The sequence below is a fragment of the Pholcus phalangioides genome, unplaced genomic scaffold, assembly GCF_987345545.1.
Source record: "Pholcus phalangioides strain wild (caught in Gottingen) unplaced genomic scaffold, Ppha-v1.0 ptg000017l_1, whole genome shotgun sequence".
Classification (NCBI taxonomy): Eukaryota; Metazoa; Arthropoda; class Arachnida; order Araneae; family Pholcidae; genus Pholcus; species Pholcus phalangioides.
This window is the reverse complement of record NW_028301610.1, coordinates 36388209-36410684: the sequence shown is the minus strand read 5'-3', so window position 1 is coordinate 36410684 and position 22476 is coordinate 36388209. Positions and strand designations below refer to the sequence as shown.

The following is a 22476-nucleotide window of genomic DNA, read 5'->3' as shown; positions in this document are numbered from 1 at the left end:
GGGGAAAAGTGTTTCATTGAGAAATCACCTTTACAAAATATCTGGGCTTGTCAATGATAAAATAAGAGGCCTTTGACAAAGCAAGATATCTCATTGATGCTGCTTTTAGGGTTAAAGAACTTAAGGGATGAAAATACTGAACTCTCTGTATCAAGAAATATTTTCTTTTCCTACAATGACAAATGATGAACACATACATAACACAGTCATATGGACAAAAATAATGATCCTACTATGGTACAGGTCCTACTGCATTTTTGTAATACAGGTTTTCCAAAGTTCACTTCTTTAAAACATACCATGACATCAAAGGAATAGAAAGTATAAAACAGAAAAGTGATTAAAACAACGACAATACACAATAAAAATTCAAAAAGTATAAGTTGTATAAAATTGAAGAAAACTAAAACTATATACATGATATAATGGGAACATTAATGTTGTTAAAACTGAAATGCATTGTAATGGTAAATAAAATAAATTGAATGATGCTCTGATAAAAATCTATCATGATTTGTTGATATTAGAAATAAGCTAAAATTTGAATAATTATGAACTGAGTAATGACAAATGACACTAGGGTTCATCCTTTTTTAATAAAATACAGGGTGTATGAGAATTATTTTTATAACTTTGAACAACTAACAAAACCTGATTCAATCTCGATTTGAATGGGACTGCCTGGGTTCTGATACAAATAGAACATTGGCTCATTTTTCCCTTACAGACAATGCTTGCAACACATCCTTTTTGTAAATTGAGGAGTGTCAGTATTAATGTCTTTAATACGAAAATTTAATGCAGATACTTATTTAACCCTTTACAGGTCTCTGGGATAATAATTTTCCACCATTGAAAATTAAAGTAATTATTGAAATTTTTTCTTTTTTCTTGTGAAGTTATATGAAATTGGGGATGTTGTTCATAGATTGAAGCATTTTATTGATATGAGATACCTTTCCTGCCTATAATGAATTTTTTTCATGAAAGGGGAAAGTATATATATCCCACTGGTTTGCTCGTTACCAGTGTAAACTGTTCTATGAAAGAAAAAAGAATTATGGTTCCCCCGACTTTGTCATCATTTATCCGCGGCTGCCCAGAATAGCCTAATGCAGGTGTTCTCAAACTTTCCACCCGAGGCATCCTTTTCTCCTATTCAATGCTTATCCACGAGCTCCGTCGGCCTCGTAGAGCTTTTAACAAAAAAATATTTTTGAAAAACCTTTGCCAGGGTCACCGCTCCATGGCACCTCTGAAAAAGATTGAAGGCTCACCAGGGCACAATGGTACACAGTTTGAGAATCCCTGGACTAATGTAAAAAGAACCACTCCAAAGAACTGAATGAGCGTGCATCAATACACCAACGTGCTGCGACACCCCTCGAAAAAGGTTGGCGATGAACCATGACGAACACTTTGAGAATTTGTTGAATATTTCTGAAATAAAATAATATTAAGGCACTATATATACTCACCATTTTTTAGAGCAGAATTCAAGGCGTTATTTGTTTTTTTATTTCTTACAACAACATATTGGTGGTCTACGCAGGGCCATCTTACGAGCATCAAAGGGATTTTTCTGAGGCCCCTACCGGTTTAGAAATGCCTGCTTAACCGTTTACTCTAGAAAATTTTAACTGAATCTCATCTTCATGAAGTCAATTTCGCACTTGAGGAACCTGGACCAGGCCTGAAATTGTTCATGTATTAACTCTTTCATAAGTGTCTCCAAAAACTCCACCCGTCACCTCAGACATCTCTGCTTCCAAACCTACATCCTTCCTGTACTCTCATATGCCCTTGAAATCTGGGACCCTCATGCTCTCTCCAATATAGACAAATCAGAATCTATTCAAAATAAATCCGCCAGTTTCATTCTTAACTGTTGGTCATCCTCTGCCTCCGTCACTGAACTCAAGCGCCAACTCAATATGCAACCGCTTTTTACCCGTAGATATATCTCTCGACTATCTTTCCTTTTTAAAATTCTCCATGGCCATTTTCATATTGATACCTCCAATTTTCTAATTCCAGCTTCATACTTTTCAAAAGGAATTAACCATTCACAAAAATTGAAACCCATCTTTGCATCCACAGACTGTTTCAAATTTAGAGTTTCTTTCCTCGTACAATAACTGACTGGAGCAAACCTCCCGCCAAACATTATTGATTGTACAACAGTATCCGATTTTCTTTGCAACATCAATCGTCTCTAACTTCACCTTCGCATTCCCTTGTATAGGCCTCGGCCAACCAATATTGTATAAATAAATAAAATAAAAAGATTTCAAACTTCCAATGAAATTTCTTCAGGTGTCTAATGAAAAGCTTCAGCTAAATATGTGGCCTTGGTCAAAAGAGATTGGCATAATTTTTATAACTAATTTCACATATGCATAGTTAAATTGTCATGGGCCTAATTTTAATTTATTAAGGTAAAAGGTATTAAGAAAAATGTATTTGCTGTATCTTACATTATAGTGTGAATAATGATAACCAAAGGAAGACTAGTTTCTTCCGCTTGAAAGAAGCAAGGTTGGGCAGTTTCTTCCCCTTGAAAAAAACTTCCCAAGCTATATAATTGCTAATTTGAATATATAATTAAATTACTGAAATTAAATTTACCTAATGTTAAAAAAATATACATTTTTACTACATCTAAAGCATAAATTCCAACTTATATGATAAATTATTGAAGGAAAACTAGTTTATTCCACTTGGAAGAAACCTATTGCTTCTGGCCGGTTTTTCTGCTTTGGAAGAAACTGTCCAACCATGATTCATGGCACCCTCTGCTTGTATGTCTGCAATCCAATATTGTGTATGTGTGTTTTACATGGGTCCTCGCACATGATTCCTTTGATTCCACATGACTAGATTTTCACCATGACCTTACTGGTGTGTGGTCTTGGTTAAACTTTTTTTAATCATGGATTTTAAAGAAATAGCAATGAGCAATGTCCATACCCTCTAAAGCTAATGTCATTGACCATAGTCCATACCAGCAACCACTAGGACATGAAGTCCTTCCACTTTGATGGACAATTTTAATCTGTATACAAACTTGTTTCCATTCATTACCTCACTTCGTATAAATTAATGAAAAATTCATCCGTGGTAAAATGAACTAAGAGAAAATCACTGTTATATTGTGTTGCAAGATATATGGTAGTGATAAACGTTTAACTGTTATGATCAGGAAAAGGAAAAAATCTTCACTGTTTCAAAATTACTACCTGTTATCTAATGTGCCCATTCAAAGAGCGTGTTGATTGATGACAAGTAAAATTTATGAAGATTTTACAATTAACACAGAAAAAAACCTATGTTGACAACTTTGTATGAAAATCATTGGAATAAGCTGTAATAATATCTGTTCCTCAACTGAATAGGGATACACTTGACCAGTTTAACAATGGTTGAATGGGAATTTCTTTACTCTGGGTGAAATTTTTGTATTCTTTTGTTTTATTGATTGGTGACTTTGCTAAGACTGGGTTCACCTGAAAAGGCAGAAGAGGTGTGCTGAAAGGTTTATTACAGGCTCAGGCTAGGTTTTTGACATCCAACTTTTAGCAATTAAGCCCTTACCTGTGGGTGGCATTCAGAAAAATGGACCAAAAATGGTCCTGTTTAATTTTGTTAATTTTATCAAAAAAAAGGAAGAAAATTTTTATTTCGTACAAAAACTAAATTTTAGACCAAACAAATACAGTGGAATTTCAGTTAATGAGTGATTCACATAGCAAGCTAAAATTTTGAAAAAATTTTGACCCGTTAACCAGAGATGCCGTTGTACTCTAATTTACCTGGATCCCAGGAACCAGGTTATTTAAAAAATATGAGTTGTTCTTCAGTGAAAGTGGGTCCCTCTCTAAAAAAATTATCTTGAAAAAAATATGCCCCCCGCATAATTCAGTTCACTTGTATCTCTATTGGGTACGAGAAGGAGGTATCTCTGTGAATAAAATAAATTGTTAATTTCTAAAAACATGTTATATTCAAAGGTTCATTTACTTTCATTGTCTAATCTAGTAGGAAAAACTTGCAAAGAAGCCCATTAACACTGAGAATTTAACATATGAAATTTAACAAATGCAATAAATCTAAAACAAATATATAGATGATCCAGCTTATAATGTTCTTATTTAGTACGTTTTAGTACGACTTATTTCCACACAGTCGTAACTCTAAGTAATTCTCATTAAGATTTCCCGTTTAACGTGTTTTCCTGCTTACAATGTTTTTTATGAGTTTTTTGAAAAACATTATAAGCAGGATCCACTGTAATTAAAAGTCTGAGGCACACATTTATATATTTACTAATAAATCAATCTAAATTCCCCTCTAATTGATTTCCCATTTTGTTCAAAAAATCTTGGCTCTAATATCTTCTGATTAAATTTAAAGCAAATGAGGCTCTCTCTCTCTCTGTCAGGCCCGTAGCCCGAAATTTTGTTTGGAGGGGGATGACTTTCATTTCGGGAGGAGACCAAAGTGATAGAATAGATATGACCCTCTTTTTCCCTTCTTTGGTCATTTTCCCACATTTCGAGGGGAACAGACCTACAAGTTCCCCCCACCTTGCTACGGTCTTGCTCTCAGTACACACTCATCTTCTGATTCCCTAGTCACATAAATTCTTGTCAAGCGATTTCCTGGTAGAATGATTTTATTTTCCCTCACTGATGGGTCCACCATTCTGATCTGGCGCAATTCAACTGCCACATATTTTCACATCTGAATATGGGAGCTATGTCAGATTTGTGTGTTGGTGAAACTTAACAATGTGCTTATGTGTGTGCGTGTGTGTGTGCACCTAGCATTTGGCGTGTTTTGTGTTCAGTAGGTGGTGGCATCTATATCTCGGGCTGCAATTAGATACTTTCGCAAATGCGGGAAGCAGGCATTTTGTCACCCCGTGTAATGCAGAAGAAGCAGTTATATAAAGGGTAAATTTGGCACCTCCCTCTAGTCCAGAGTCTGGAGCACAAGATCCGCCTGCTCTCCATCCCCCACACCCTAGTTGTGGCACTGCATCTATCCCCCAAATTGGTAAATATATATATATAATGCGTGAATTCTACATTTTAATGTATACATATTTGTGTTGTAGGTCTGCGTGATTGTGATAGCGCAACCAGGGTTTTTTTTCAAAGGAATAGCCAACTCAAAATTGGAAAACCTTGGAAAATAGTATTTTTAGCCCATTACCACTGCGCAATCACGGGTTCCAAACCTGGATTTCCACCAAAAGCAAAATCTGGGTATGGGGGCCCATGCTCCCACAAGAAGATCAAAAGTTAAAAATATTTTTCTGGAAAATTAAAATATTGGAAAAAAAATCTTATACTATATATTAATTTAAAATTCTTTTTGAGTTCTAGCGACCCACAATTTCTGTGGAAGAAATCTTTGTGCCCCTCCAAAAGCCGATTCTGCGCACACATCCATGATTTCGTGATGAAAAATGGTGACTATCACATAGCAGCTACGTGACAAAACTGGATATTCAAAGTAGAGTTTTGCAGATTTTTTTTTTTTTCCTGAATGATCTCTTGAAAATGTTTTGCAATTTGAACAGGTGTTCCAAATCATTTAAGATTTTTTTAAAAAAATGTGCATTCACAATCTTGTAGGAACAACGTAAATTTATACCATATAGACGCCGTCTTTGAATGAGGGCAGATAGCCGCAAAAGTTTCGTAATTTCCAGTATGTATAACTGGAGTGGAAAAAAATTTGCAGGGAAATAAAAGCTCCAAAATTTGAAAATTCTGCACAGGGCCCCTCATTCAGGGAAGCAACTAGGTATCCATCTTATTCTTTAACAACCTGCATGTATATCAATACAATACAGTGTACAAAGTAGTAAAACGACTTTTTCAAGGTCGCGCAATCATGATAGATGGAAAAATGGGGGGAAGTTAGGGTGGTTTTCTCACTACTTTTTTTCATCTTGGACCAAGGAAAGATTGCATCCCTGGAGGACGCGTGAACCAAATTTTTGTGTCTTTTTCTGAAATTCCGGGCATCTTTGGTGAAGAAGTGATTCAGATTATGGGTTAAAATTTTTTACTTCATTCATCAAGTTTCTTGTTATCACAACTGAGCCGATAGCTTTTTGCTTTGTCTTAAATACACATTGTAGAGTTATGGGCAGTGGCGTCGGAGCCGGGGGTGCTCGAGCACCCACATTAATTTGTAACATGGGTCTCAGCACCCCCAGAAAAGATTCAGAAATAAAAATTTTGTATGTAAAGGCTTAACCCATGGATATATTCTGATACTCTTGCATATGAATGATCAAAAGAAGTAACCTGGAGACAGTGGCTTCGAGGCCGTGGTACTGAAGCCACTGTAATTTATGGCATAGGTCTGAGCACCCTGAATTGATTAGAACATCAAAATTTCCTATGTAAAGATCAAGACGAGCACCATCAAGTTCCAAACACTTCCAACGCCCCTGGTTATGGGCAACACAAAGGTTTTGACAGCTGGCTGATGCTGATAAATCCAGGAAAAAAATTTAACTACCCTTGTGGGGAATCAAGACTATGTCTTCTCACTTGCTGGGTAAGCACCCTAGACCCCCTACAAAGGCAACAAATCCTCTTTTCTTAGAGCTTATGTGCACTGAACGGAGCCATACATGGACAGTCTGACCTAACTCAGGTCAAAGCTCACATTGCTGCTATTATCACATCTGCTATTACTATGAAGGTTTTGACAGCTAGCTAATGCAAAGATAAATCCAGGAAAGAAAATTCAATTGCCCTTGCAGGGAATCAAATCCACATCTTCTCAGTTGCTAAATGAGTATCCTAGACCTCTAGAATACAAAAAGGTAGCAAATCCTCTTTCCTTAGATGTAGTAAAGAGAGAGAGAGTATATGAATAATATTTCTCCCCTACAGTCCTCGGTCAGCATGCCTCACTCGAAAAATGAACATGAGTGCGAGTATGACTTTTTATGATACAAGACTAGATATAGCATTGTAATCACATGGCATGTGCACTTGAAAATTTTTTTATATTCTGCTTGGAGGAAGCTGTGGGCTGATTGTATTTTTGAACATAACATTTAAGGGTAACATTCTTTCCTTCTAACTTGACTCATAAAAAAAAACCACTGTACCAATTTTTGATATCACTCTGCATCTTTTACCTCTATTGGTTGTAATTGTGCCTGCCCTTTCACTCTGTCTTAAAGGGACATATGAGTCTTTTCATTATAAAGTCATCTGTCATACATGGAAATTCTTTTACAATGAATTTACAGAGAGGAAAACATTGTCGTTTTAAAAATTCCATTGAAATAAAAACATTTGATAACATTACTTAAAACAGAAAGAGGTGAAAGAAAAAAATTGATAGGTAATCTGTCATTATCATGGTCCCCACAAGAGTGGAGATAACCTGGTTCCAGCCTTTGTGCCTGAGACAATTCATATTTTTTGTTTTTCATGCTACAAATTTACAAAAGAAGGCTGGTCTGGGGGCTTGCTAGACCAGCCTTTCACAGTCCCAGCTTAGGGTCCTTGCTGCAGGATGTGGCAGCCATAATCGTTATAAAAACTTGTGAAACCCCATTTTACAGCCAGATACTAAGAAATCTACTCATTTTGTAATTACTTCGTTTCTTTTCTTTAATATCATAAAATTTTGTTTGATCTAATTTATGCCATATGATTTTCCTTGGCTGAATATGCTACCAAAACTAAAATTGAAACAAATTGTAAATAACTTACCCTTGTTGCTGTTTATTTATTACTTATGGTAATGTTGATGATATTCGGTTTCTTCTCTGAGACAATTCAGTTTTTTTAATCAATGCACACGTTGTAGTATGGACCCATGACCCTCACATCCACCAGCAGAGCCCCTAGGCCGGCATCTTTGGCAAGCTCCCAGGCTAACAGAATCAAGAGTGAGCAGTACATTTTGAACCAGGTTTTGAAAACTTCACCATTCACGTTATCGTGATAATACTCAGACTTTTCCGACTCAAACAACAGTAGGCTGCGTTCAATAAAACAAATATCACTGCCTTTTACCATTCCCAACAGAACTGTGAGGTCTTTGGAAAAATTAGTATGTTCACCACGATAAATAAGACTCCCCCTCCCGCTCAGTGTATGTCTAAGTGTGGGGTGAAAAACAAAATTTGTTTGCAGCAACAAATCCCTGTTGCTTATTGGAGTCGCACAGCAGCTGCAAAGCAACAATGTTTGGCTGTGCCAAACAAGACACAAATATTTCATTTATATGTTATCAAACCGTAAATAAGAAGTAACTTTTGAGTCAAGCTTCTTTTGCTTCATCTTAAGCTTATACAAGTGTATAGCAAATTTGTTTCTGACCAGCAATGAAAAAAAATGATACTTTAGTTAAAAGAGAGACAGTTACTACCTGTAAAGTTAGGAACCTCTAGCACCCTAACTTTACGGGAAAAAGTTAGGGTGCTAGAGGGCCCGGTTATAACGGAGTCACTGGTCGTCAAGCAACCTATTGATGAAGAAGCAATCTCCATGAACAACGACAGTTTAGAGGGCGAATGGGTGGTAAGCGTAAGAGGGTTTTTTTACTAGGGGATTTCAATTACCCAGGTATTGATTAGGAGAACCTTTCATCTACAGATCAGTATGAAAGCGACTTCCCTAAGTTGGTGCTCCAAAAGTTTTTGTATCGGCATGTATCAGAAGCCACTAGGGGTACTGCTATTTTCGATTTAGTTCTTACTAGTTCTGAGGATCTTGTTGTACATGTTCCGGTGGGAGAAGAGTTTTCTTCCAGTGATTATCGTATAATCAGATTTCACTGTAACTTTTCCTTGGGTAAGGTTGATAACAAAAGACTGGTTCCTTGTTTTCGAAGAACTAACTTTGATGTTTTGAGAGGAAGGTTAGCGGAAGTTTTCAAAGACCGGTTGGAATCAGTAGGGGTGGTAAGTCAATGGGAAGAATTCAGTACGAAGCTGTCCTCTGTTTTGCACGACGTCATACCGTTTGTTTGAAAAAAGCGTGTTTGTACATCGTACCCTCTATGGTTCACGGATAGCGTGCGTAACCTTTATCTTGAAAAGAAAAGAGCATTCAGAGAGTATAAAAGAGGACGAGGTGACTATCATTGTTTACTGATAAAAGAAGAGTTTTGAAGAAAGCGATAAGGAATAGTAAAAAGAAAGTTGAATATAGGTTGGCAGATAACATTGGCTCCGACCCGAAATCATTTTTTCGATACGTCAATAATGGATGTAAGGGGACAGTTGGCCACTCTCTCGATAGGAGGGTCTAGGTTAGAGAGCAATATAGGCATGTATAGTGCTTTCAACGACTTTTGTGCATCGGTTTTTAATGGAGATAATGATATTCAATATACAGGTGTTGCATGGGGTAATAAAACCCTCAACGATATTAAAGTAGAAGATATAGAGGTCCTTAATCTTCTAAGAAATGTATGTGCAAGCAAAGCACCAGGACCAGATGATATCTATCCCAGGGTCCTCAGGGAATGTGCTAATGAATTGTTGGGGCCAGTCGCTCAGATATACAGGAGTAGTGTTGCTGAGGGTATCGCTCCAAGGGATTGGAAACTTGCTGATGTTGTTCCGATATTTAAGAAGGGTAGTAGAGAAGCTGTGTCCAATTATCATCCAGTGAGTTTGACGAGCTCCCTCTCAAAAATTTTGGAAATTATCATCAAAAGGTAGTTTGTGAAGTGGATAGACGAGAATAATGTATTGTCAGATAATCAGTATGGGTTCAGGAAGGGGAAGTCATGTGAAACTAACCTCCTTTGCTTCTACGATCACATGACTAAGGCTTTGGGTAATAGCAAAAATGTAGATGTTGTTTACCTTGATTTCCAGAAGGCATTCAATCGGGTCCAACATGGTAAACTCTTGAAGCGTTTATACGACATTGGAATTGGGGGCAACTTGCTGAATTAAATAGAATTGTGGTTAAGAGATAGGTTGCAACGAGTTATGGTGAACAGGGAATTCTCTGGTTGGACAGGCGTCACAAGTGGAATTCCTCAAGAAAGTGTCCTTTGCCCCATACTTTTTTCACTTTTTATCGATAAACTTGATCAGGGTATCGATGGGATTAGTAGCAAATTCGCAGATGATGTGAAGTTAATGGGGGTAATCGGGAATCAAAGCAATAGGGAGTCGCTCCAGACCAGTCTAAACAGGATTGCAGAATGGGCAAATGAATGGAGCATGACGTTTAGCGTTGATAAGTGCATGGTCGCTCATTTTGGTTCGAACAACCCACGGTTCTCTTACGAGTTAAATGGTGTCACTATCCCGGATGCAACTAGGGTCACAGATTTGGGAATTCTCATTGACGAGCAGCTTAGTTTTTCTGAACATTGTTTGGTAAAAAAAATGAATAGAATGCTTGGTCTCATTTTCAAAAAGGTCTCTTCTCGTTCTCCTAAAGTCATTCTTCCACTTTTTCGAGGCTTAGTTCGTCCTGGACTGGAGTATGCTGTAAGGTTTTGGAGACCATACCTACAGAGGGACATAGACTTGAAGGGGTGTAGAGAAGAGCTACGCGTGTCCTTATTGGCACACGGGGCTTGAGTTATGAAGAGAGACTTAATTTTTTGAATATGTTTACATTGGATGAACACAGGTGTCAAGGAGATATTATCGAAATGTTCAAAATTTTCAATGGGATGGATAGGATGGACCATGAACTTTTACACCGCCAATCGACTGCTTTTACAAGGGGACACCAGTATCGATTGGTAAGGGACAATGCAAGGTTATGGTGTCGCAGGGGGAATTTTTCTCTAATAGGTTTGTTAATAAATGGAATAGCTTACCCCCAGAGTACTATAAGTACAATTTACTACAAATTGTAACACAATTGACACGTTTAAAAAGAAATACGATAAACATGTTGGGGTAAATTGAGAGGCTATCCATACTTAGAATAAGACAACCATAAGTATTCTTTATGGGCATTGTATAATATTTTATCATGTGTATATATTGTTTATAATTTTTATTAATTGCATTTTTAATTGGGTTGCTGTATTTTTGAAATATATGAGAGTTGAAATGTTCTTCATCTAATCACTTTGAGTGTCTCACAAATACTTTTCTTTACATCAGAACTCAAGTTAGAATGAACAGAGATTAGCTCATAAATAGGAGCAATAATTTGTGGTGGTTTTCGCACCATTGTTGCAATTCAGTTTATGAGCAAAATTTTTTGAATGCATTTTGATTCAATTAAAGAACAATGATTCACATTATCAGCAAAAATGATGCATATTGTTTGTTTAATTTCAAGTGATCCTAACCGAGCCCACAGTTTTTTGCTTTTGCCCTCAAATGTACTGTGGAATTGTGGGTAATATTCTCCTCTAGTGTTTCAGATCAGTGTGCCTTACTTGCAAAATGAACACACGTGAGCGTAACTGTTTATAATATAAAACTAGATGTATTGTTTTTGTGTCCAAGTGTAGTGCATCTGTTGTTTTCGCAGCCGTGCTGCAACAATGAAACAATAACCTCCATGGTGAAGAAAGTTGAGAGTGGTAGGAAGATCATTACTCTGGAACTTAAGAAGAAAATCGAGAAGCAAAAACAAAGTACAGGAATATAGCCAAGATCGCCATATTCTATAAGAAGTCTACATCTATGATTTGCACAATATTAAAAAGAAGAAATAAGAGGACTAAATACAGAAAAAGGAGTTATGAGAGTATCAAAGCAATGGTCACATGTGCTGGAAGATGTAGGAAAGTTGTTGCTTGCATGGATGAACGAAAATCAACTACATTGTGATACTGTGAACTGAGAACATTATCTGTAAGAAGGCAAAGGCCTTGCATACGTATCTCATCAGCAAACTGCCTGGTACAAAAACAGAAAACAAAGGCTTTCAGGCAAGCAGGAAGTGGTTTAAAATGGTTATTTCAGGGGTGAGTTCATGAATAACAGTCACTATTTGTTGAAGAGATTGTCTCCTTACGGAAGACCATGGAACTGCAGGTGAATGAGAATGACATTCAAGAACTAGTGAAAGAACATGACCAGGAGTTGACCGTGTAGACGAACTGATAGATCTCCATTGCGCACAACATCAAGAGTTTATGGAGGGTGTCTCATCTGAGGAAAAGAGAAATGAAGGAAAGTTCCTCACTTCAAATAAGATTGGAGAGATGTATGGAATGTGTGTGGGAATCAGTAAAAGTTTTTGTAGAAAAGAACCATCTAAACAAAGCTGTAGCAGTATGCGAGCAATAACTCTGTCAATGACAATGTAATTTCCCATTTCTGAGAAATACTAAAAAGAGGCAAAAGCAAGTGTCATTGCATGGGTTCTTTTTTAAAGCTACAAAAATGAAGAAAACAACCTACTTGAACAGACAACAGTGAGTCCTTGAATTATCCTAAAAGACAGTCCTCCTTTCTCTTGTTATTTAAAGTTAATTTGTCAGCATTATCATATTGTATGTTTATTTATGGCATTGTTATATTGTTATAAGATTATTGTATCGTGTATTATTTTTTATATTATTGTTGTAATACACCAAAGAGCCAAAAAAAACTGGTACATCTGCCTAATATCGTATAGGCCCCCCGCGAGCACGCAGAAGTGCTGCAACACGACGTGGCATGAACTCGACTAATGTCTGAAGTAGTGCTGGAGGTAATTGACACCATGAATCCTGCAGGGCTGTCCATAAATCCGTAGGAGTAAGAAGGGGTGGAGATTTCTTCTGAACAGCACGTTGCAAGGCATCCCAGATATGTTCAATAATGTTCATGTCTGGGGATTTTGGTGGCCAGCGGAAGTGTCTAAAGTCAGAAGAGTGTTCCTGGAGCCACTTTGTAGCAATTCTGGATGTGTGGGGTGTCGCATTGTCCTGTTGAAATTGTCCAAGTCCGTCAGAATGCACAATGGACATGAATGGGTGCAGGTGATCAGACAGGATGCTTACGTACCTGTCACCTGTCAGAGTCATATCTAGACATATCACGGGTCCCATATCACGCCAACTGCACACGCCCCATACCATCACAGAGTCCAGGGGCGGTCTTAGGGCAGTGTGACCGGTGCAATTGCACCAGGTGCTAAATGAGAAGGGGCGCCGAAATATGAGAAGGGCGAAAAAAGGGAAAATGATTTCTACCCGCTCTAGGAGCGGAGTCAAATCCAAGGTAAAAGGGCAGAAAAAATTCAACATGATATGTTATGACATAAAATATCGCTGTTCTTTTGAACGCATCAAAACGAAAAGATTGAAACAAATGTTTTTTTTAATTAGGGGAAGTCAGGGACATAAAAGGGTCCCGCTCGGGTAGAGATTTTGTCTCGAACCGCCCCTAAGTGCAACTTGCGTGTGTGTGGACTTGAAAATTGTAACAAACCGTACATACACAACTGAACATCTTTTCGGAGTTTCATGGATCTTGTTCCAGATACCCGGTGAGTAATGGTAAAGCTTCCTATGAGGCTCTTAGACAGTATCTCTGGTAAGGTGTGACCACAATGGGACTTTAAAAGGACATCTTTCTTTGCTTTCAAGAAACTAATGAGGAACGTATATTGGAAGTTCAATTTGATTTTTTTAAACAGCTTTGTAAACCAGATTCTACAATCATGGACCCCCCCCCCCAATTCTGTTTATTAAAATAAAAAAAAGTGAGGTAATGTAAATTTTATCAATTTTGCCTTCTGCTACTCTATCACGTAATTTTTCTAGATTAGGACGGACTAATCTAGAAAATATAAGACTAATAAAAGCAAAATATATATTGCTTTATTCCATTGGGATCGTTGTTCCTAAAATATGCTTCACGGCATTGTTTTACACCTTGGTAAGGTACTAGGTGGAAGAGAATGGCGTGTTATCGTTGAGATTAGAGCCGAAGTCCCTGAGGTTAAAAAAAAAATCTAGAGAGAAAAATAACCCCTTCTCACTCAGTGCCATTTTAACACATGGACTCACCCCGGCGCTGCCCGGGATTCTCAAAAGTAGAGGGGCCTCACGAAAATGAGATCTATTTAAAATTATCTAGAATTTACTAGGCAGGGCCTCAGAAAAACCACTTGGCTAGGGGCCCCCATGATGCTCTTAAGATGGCCCTGTCCCTTCCCCAGGTCCGTAGCGTGCTTTCTCGGGGGCAGACTTTTCTTGAAATTGTTATGCTCAGAAAAAGGAGTTACAAGTGCCCCCCTCGGGTCACCGTCCAAGTTGCTTCAGAATAGTTATGGGCCTGCCCAAGTTGCAGAGCCCGGTGATTTAGCTGGTGTTTGCCTGCCCCTTCCGTTTCTTAGTACTGGGTCTGAAAGGGATAACTTTAAATGAAGTTCATATGAGTTTTATAAATAAGAAAGTAATCATACGAAAATATCACTTTCATTTAGCCACTTTTATTATCAGTTTAACCCTTACGCATGAAACTATACTTATTTTACCATAAAATTCAATTAAAATAAGTATGAAGATAGATCCTTTGTGGTGAGTACCCTGCATTAATGTGTGACGTTTTTTTAATGTTTTTATATGAAACAAGTTGGGTTTTTATGCTTGTTTACAAGTTAAATGGTGGTAACCCCATTTTAGGAAGAAAGCTTTTCAGACTTCTTCGTCCCTTAATATCCAACCAAGAGGGGGGGAGGGTGGGCAATGGGGACAATCACCACACACCGAGTCTGATAATATGGTAGAATGAATCTGTCCCGTAAACGGGACAGTAATGACTAGCAAAAATTGCCTCCTCCGACACATCACTCTGGATCAGCACCTGGGGGGGGGGGGCGCTGACTACTGTTTTTGCACCGGGCGCAACTAGGTCTAAGACCGGCCCTGACAGAGTCTCCACCAGCTTGAACAATCCCCTGTTGACATGTAGGATCCATGGATTCCTGAGGTTGTCTCCATACCCGTACACATCCATCAGCTCGAAGCAATTGGAACCAAGACTCGTCAGACCAGGCAACGTGTTTCCAGTCCTCAACAGTCCAATGGCGGTGTTGTCGGGCCCAGGCGAGGCGTAAAGCTTTGTGTCGTGCAGTCATAAAAAGTACACGAGTGGGCCTTCAGCTCCGAAAGCCCATATCGATGATGTTTCGTTGAATGGTTCGCACGCTGACACTTGTTGATGGCCCAGCATTGAAATCTGCAGCAATTTGCAGAAGGGTTGCACGTCTGTCAAGTTTAATGATTCTCGTCAGTCCTTGTTGGTCCCGTTCTTGCATGATCTTTTTCCGGCTGCAGCGATGTCGTAGATTTCATTTTTTACCGGATTCCCGATATTCACGGTACACTCGTGAAATGGTCGTACGTGAAAATCCAAATTTCATCGCTACCTCGGAGATGCTATGTCCCATCTCTCGTGCGCCGACTATAACACCACGTTCAAACTCACTTAAATCTTGATAACCTGCCATTGTAGCAGCAGTAACCGATCTAACAACTATGCCAGACACTTGTTGTGTTATATAGGTGTTGCCGACGACAGCGCCGTACTGTGATTGGTTCCACATCTCTTTATTTGCATATGCATGCCTGCACCAGTTTTTTTGGCTCTTCAGTTTATATTGTTATTGTGTTCTATTATTGATTGAATGCCATTTTTATTAGTACAGTAGAGCCTCAATAATCCGAGGTAGATGGGACCGAGGCCACCTTGGATTATTGAAAAGCTTGAATTATCCAAAAAACAATAAAAATGATTTAAATGTTGGTCTTATTTTAAAAAAAAGACAAGCGCAAAAAAGCAGCAGTAGCATATTTACTGTATTTTTATTCTTGAATAAGATATAGATGCCATACAATGTGCCCTAAAAAATGAAGAATGTGGAAAGAGTGCAAAGATGAGAGATGATTGAGAAGAGTTGGGAATGGAATTGATGGTGAACAACACAGAAACACAGATAGCTTTTAACTGCTTTTCCAATAATTTTACATAAGCAATAAGGGGACAATGCTACAATGTCCACTGTTATGAAGAAAACTGTCAAATTTGTCCCTCTTTCTCTGTACCCTCCCCTTAAAGTTATAATGGCCTTAGTCCAACTACAGGAGTCTAATATTTTATCAAACCAATTATACCCATTATAGGGCTGAGTGCTGCCTAGTCCCTTTCAAACTGAATTTACTGTACAATATATACGTAATACATAGTACTAGAAAAAAAAGGAAGTTGGGTTCTCTGAGACAAAAAAAAAAAAATTGAGAAAAGAGAGTCTCAAGAAGGAAATTCAAGAAATTTCCATGCCTTGGATTATCCAGAAACTTGAACTTCTGAGGCTGTACTGTGATTTTTTATGTGAATGAATAACTGCGGAATGAATTATTCGATTTTTCATTATTTCCTATAGGGAAGTTTGATTTGATATACGAGTGATTCAGATAACGAGCATGTTCACGGAATGAATTAAATCCATTTACTGAAGTTCCACTGTATTTATAATTAATATATTGATAAACAGTAATTGCATCTCAACTAGCATTATTTAAATTAAACTAAGTACTGCAGAATCACATTTTGACATAATGTGAACAATTAATGGATCACTAATGTTTCATTGATCATGGAAAAAACATTCATTTTTCTCATGCTTAAAATGAAATATGGCATGTTTTGAGTTGTTTGAACTGAGTTTGGGTGCATCGGTAAGGAGTTAGAATATGGTGGTTGTTTGTTTCACACTCAGACATGCCAACATTGGCTTGAAGCTTGTCAGCAGTGATGAATGTTCAGCTTTGCCATGGGGGGATACCCCCTAGGACAACATGATCATAGTACAATTAAAAAAACACTCAAAAATGTAATTACATTTTTAAATTTTTAATTGAAAGATCATTAAACACAGCACCACACTGTCACTGGAACCTGGAGGACTAAGGCAACATGAGCACCCCCCCCCCCCGAAGCAACTTTCTGAAGTCACAGAGTCTCTTGATAATTCTTGAATATTCAGTACAATCCCAACCAGCATACACCCTTATGGGACTGTATATATGGACGTCTAGCAACCCCAGAACCCCCCAGCCCCATTTTTTTGTATCGGAGCTCCTACGGAGAAAAATTCTTTTCGACAAAAGTTCTACAAGCTCTACCATGCACTATGCCGGGTCCAGACCCGATGTACTGAACCATTCAAAAACCCATTTTTAGCCCACACACAGGGTTTGGCAGTTTTGTCAGAAAACTGGATTTTGCACGATTGGGCATCAAGTAAAGTGGAGGGTTTAGACCCAGCTTTAAAAATTGCCTTTGGCAGACAGACAAAAAAGACTGGCTCCAAGTTTGTCTTCTCTCAAACTCTCTCACATGCATATACAAATTCATCGTAATGGTGAAAATGAATGGAATTTTAAAAAATACTAAAAATAAGTAAAACACAGAAAGAAACTCAAAGACCTGATTCTTTTTAAAACCAATTAACATACACTGGTGAAATAAATTAAGAGAATTTGCATATTTTATCGAATTTCATGAAAAGAACTGAACTGAATGTAAAACCACTGCTTCTAGAGAAAAATACAAATCTTGTACGTCAAATACGTAAGCGTACACATGTGTGTAGGCAGAGCCAGTAGAGAAACAGGCTTTATAAGTGCGCGTAAGTTAAGACGCATTTCGTTTGCTAGCACACCTCTGCAAATTTCTTTGTGTTATTTTGCAGCAATAGGTTAATTTCAAATTGTAACAGTAAAAATGAGTAACCACCAATGTTTAGATGATGGAATGAGGTGGCGAATTGTGGGGAGGCTAGAAGCAGGCCAATCTCAAGTCCAGATTTGTAGAGAGTTCAATTTAACGACCAGCGCCGTGTGTAACTTATGGAAACAGTTCCAGGATACCAGTCCATCGAGAGAAAGCCTGGGCAAGGTCGTCCAAGAGCCACGACGGCCAGAGAAGATTGCCATTTGTCGATTATAGCGAGGCGTAACAGGAGTGCTACAGCTTCTCAGCTCTCTCGTGACTTGATGCAGCCACAGGAACCCGTGTATCAAGGGTGACTGTTTCCAAAAGACTTCATGAGAGAGGGTTGTTTGCAAGAAGACCTGCTGTTTGCATCCTGCTGACTTCTACGGACAGGAGAATCCGTTTATCATGGTGCAGAGAGCATAGAGATTGGAGTATGGATCAATGGGCGACCGTTCTCTTCACTGATGAGTCCTGGTTCAGCCTAAGCACCGATTCTTGCCGTACGTTCATATGGAAAGAACCAGGAACCCGCTACCTACCCTCCAATGTCCGCGAAATCCACCATTATGGCGGAGGAGGTTTAATGGTCTGGGCAGGCATCATGTTGGATGGCCGCACACCTCTCCATGTCTTTGAAAGAGTCACTGTGACTGGTGTGAGGGATAGGGATGAGGTCTTGGAGCCCTATGTTCGCCTTTTCAGGGGTGCAGTTGGCCCTGAGTTCATTTTAATGGACGATAACGCGAGGCCACATAACCCTATAGAGCATGTCTAGGATGCTCTGGGGAGGGCAATTGCAACTCGCAACCCCCCTCTGGGAACCATCCAGGGAATGAAAACAGTGTTGCTGAACGAGTGGGACCAATTGCCACAGAAAATGATAAACTGCCTTATTTCAAGTATGAAATCACGCTGCGAGACCTGTATATCTGTAAAAGGGGACCATACCCCCTATTAACCCATTTTTTTGTTTATTTATTCTGCAACTGCTGTTTCATACCTTCTGACTCCAACGAGTGTTACGCACGATCATGCGTGTGTATTACAATTATATTGACTGGTTATTTGTTTTGTATTGTATCAATGTATGTACATATCAAATTTCATTAAAATCGGTACAGTAGTTCTAGAGATAATCGACCAAGTCTGCAAATTCTCTTGATTTCTTACACCAGTGTAGTATTAATATCTCTCATAGCTGTGTAGTTTATTGAGACCATACATAGAAACTACTGACAATCTATAGCAGTTTGCAACTCTGCATTCTGAATCAGAATTATTCTCAGTATGGAAATTTTTCATAGAAAAATTCAGATAAAAAAATTTGTGAATTTTACAGATGATGGAATTGACTTATTTAACAATGTATATATGTTTGAGTATAAACCATTTTTAAAACCTGTTAAGAATGAGATCAAATTTCTTATGGGAAAAATTGTTTTGGTTTACAGACTTCAGGAACATATTCATTTTGTAAATCAAGGGGGGTTTGGAGGTATATATATATATATATATACCATATTTAAGTCTATATATTTCTTTCATTCACAAAATGATTGTTAATGAAAATTCAATGATTTTATAATGGTATTTTCCAAGATTTGCTGCCCCCTAAAGTTTTTCAGCTCAGGGCCTCCTTTGCCCCCCACCCATCTAGTTCCGGCTCTGGTTAATAAACAGCTCTTTTGTGCTCATAAAGTACTCTTACACATAAAATTTGAGAAAAATTAATAAAACACGTGTAGTTCTTATATAGAACAATAAAAATACGTCTGAAAAAGTTTAGAGAAACACCCTAAGAAAAACATAAAAAATTCAAGGAACTTTTGCAGCGGAACCTGTATGAAACAGAACATCAAAACACTGAAATAATATTTCATTTTAGACTATTTTCTGTTTTACAAAAGTGTACATTAAAGCATGAATCATCAATGGGGCTAACTTTTGATTTCATTTAAGAGATGTTTCCATATTATACGCGGTCTGTCTTAAACAGATTTCAATGTATAATTCAAAAATGACACAAATGTTTTTTTTTCATCTAAAAAAAGCTCTTATTATAAAGAATTAATATCTTTATGAACATTAATATTTGCATAGGACTTGGGAGACATCAAACTTCTTAAAATTTAAATACATTCATTCATATTTTTTCTCTCTCTCTCATCATCATCATCTAACAATAAATATCACTAACTTGTAATAGCACTTGATTCAGCTCCAAACAGCCAGTCAAAACCTGCAACACTGCTGCCATCTGAAGGAGCAGGAGAAGGCAATTGAGATTTATGTTGTTCTGTTAACTTGTATGAAAGATGATCATGTTCACTGTAGCATTCATTAGGATGATTGGGTGGCTTGTAAACTAGAGTAAAATTGCTATCATTGCTATCAGGCAAAGAAACAGACAATGTTTCGCTGGAAACTGAAGATGCTTCACTACTATTGTGGATATTACTTGACAAAATAGTCTGTTGGCTATTGTTTGGATCACGTTTTTCCTCTTCTAAATTATGGATAAGGAAGGCAACTTGATTCTTTTCTTTTTTCGACTCTGGCTGAGATTTTTCTAGAGGAGTCATCATTTGTGTATCAGAAAGAGAAGTACAGGGACTAAACTTCAAATTTCTGTCTCTGCTACTTGACTTCGATTTTGGAAATGTCTCTTCTGCAATACCTAAAGAATGACTACTACGAGCAGAAAACGTCCGCATATGTTTTGAAGAACTGCCAGTTTCTAATGAACGATGCCGAACTAATGAGCAGTTAGAGTTTGAGCTCTTAGTATCGTGAGATAATCCTGATAAATTAGACCCATAATTGTCTGTATCAGTTAAACAAGTATTGCTCGTCCTACTGTTATCTGCACTACATATTTGATGTGCATGTTCATCACTCAGTTCTACAATAGGTTTTATAGATTCACTGAAACTTGGTCGTAAAATTTCGCTTCGAGGAGGAACTGGCCTTAGATGACCAACAATACCACTGCTACTACTACGCCCAATAACTTCCAAGCTAACTGGATGCGATGGGGGAACACTGGGACATGATTTTTCTGGGCAAGTTTCTAGTTCACTATGAGCTCGCCTCACTATTCTTTTGTCACGATCACTGCGTGTATGACTACGATTCCGACTTCTTGCAAGTGCAGCAGCATGAATGCTGGGATCTTGAGACATGAAACCTAGCTCTACAGAACCTGTTCCTTTCAATAAAGCTTCTGAACTAGAGCTTGATGATAAACTCAAAGCACTTGGCAGGTAATTGTCATGATGATGAGTGTCTGAAAACATTAAAAGATTCAATTAAAAATCATGTTGTGTCTATTATCATTTCATGAAGATATGTTAAATCCAAACCAGTATAAATTCACTAATAATTATATTGCTCAGACTGTGTATGATAAAAAAATATTTATAAAAACTACAAAATATATAAAATACATGCATAATAATGTGTAGTGATGCTTGTCTTATGCAATTCTTATATTTTTTATCATGTTTTTATGCCACCCATTAGCTAGGAATTATCCAATGTTTCTTTACATTGGAGTTCAGTCTGGCTCCTACCATAGACCAACATGTAAGTCTAAAAATTTCTCTTCTATTTCTATGTAATGAATAACCTAAAACAGAAAACAGTCATGACTCAGTCTATTTCCAAAACATTGAGACATCCATCAGCACTCGTGTCACCATAAAACTGGTGACCCCTAGATAGCAGATGTTCGACAGCCACGAACTTGAGGATATAAACAACTACTCTTCCTTAGCTTTGTAATGTAAACTATCATTTGCTGCCCACTCTTTTTTTATGTGGTGAAAGTCAAAATTTGACTGACTGCTGCTGTTTAATTAAACTAGAGAAAGAAAATTTTTAGCAGGAAAGGAAGAGCTCATTCAAATTCTCGATCTAGAAAGAGGTCTCATAGCAATGGGCCCATCTAAACATATACCTTACTGTTGGTACTATTTCAAATTTGGTAGGAAAGCATCAAAATGCATTAAACCCTGTGATTGGTGGGAAAACTAACTGGCCCATCTGTTTTGGTGGCAGCAAGTGAAGACCAGCCTTTAGTTCACCTTTTTGTTCATGATCGAAAATCTGGTACTGGTTTTTCAGTGGGTGCAGACACAAGCATTTCAGTTTTTCCATATACACAGGTACATAAAGCGGCAGATACAAACTTTTCACTGTACACAGCTAATGATACTAAAATTTCTATGTATGGTTGCAAATCTGCAAATCTTTAGCAGTGGATTTAAAATTATGCAGACTGTTTAGATGATCTTTTGTTATAGCTGATGTTAATCGCCTGATTTTAGGTGCAGATTTTTTAGAACATAGTATATTAGTTGACGTAAAAAATTCTGGCTTGGCTGAAAGTTTGACTTCACTTTCAATCAAATGTAGCAATGCTAGTTGACTAACATAAGGCTTAAAGACCATTTGGACTTACTTGAAAATTTTATCTAAATTTCCTAATCTGACGAATCCTTCCTTGGGCTACTTCTAAAAAACACTGTGTTACACACTGCATTACAACTAAAAAAGTTCTCCTGTTTTTACCAAAGCACATAGGCTTTCTTCAGAGAAACTAGCCATTGCAAAGCTCGAAGTTCAAACTCTAGTGGATCAGGGCATAGCGAGACCTCCAAAAAGTTCATGAGCAAGCCTGATACGCATTGTTCTTAAACGTGATGGAAAATACCATTTATGTGGAAATTATAGAAAACTTAATTTTATAACATGTCCAGACAGATATCCTATACCACAAG

General features: G+C 37.7%; 1 protein-coding gene across 1 annotated transcript in view; it reads right to left on the bottom strand.

Annotated features, from left to right (window-relative positions):
- pcx (pecanex) overlaps positions 1-22476 on the bottom strand; it is a 359123-nt gene that overhangs the window by 243783 nt on the left and 92864 nt on the right. The window contains exon 6 of the mRNA XM_089247188.1: positions 19893-20981. Within this exon, the coding sequence (XP_089103314.1) occupies positions 19893-20981 (1089 nt within the window). The remainder of the gene's footprint in view (positions 1-19892; positions 20982-22476) is intronic.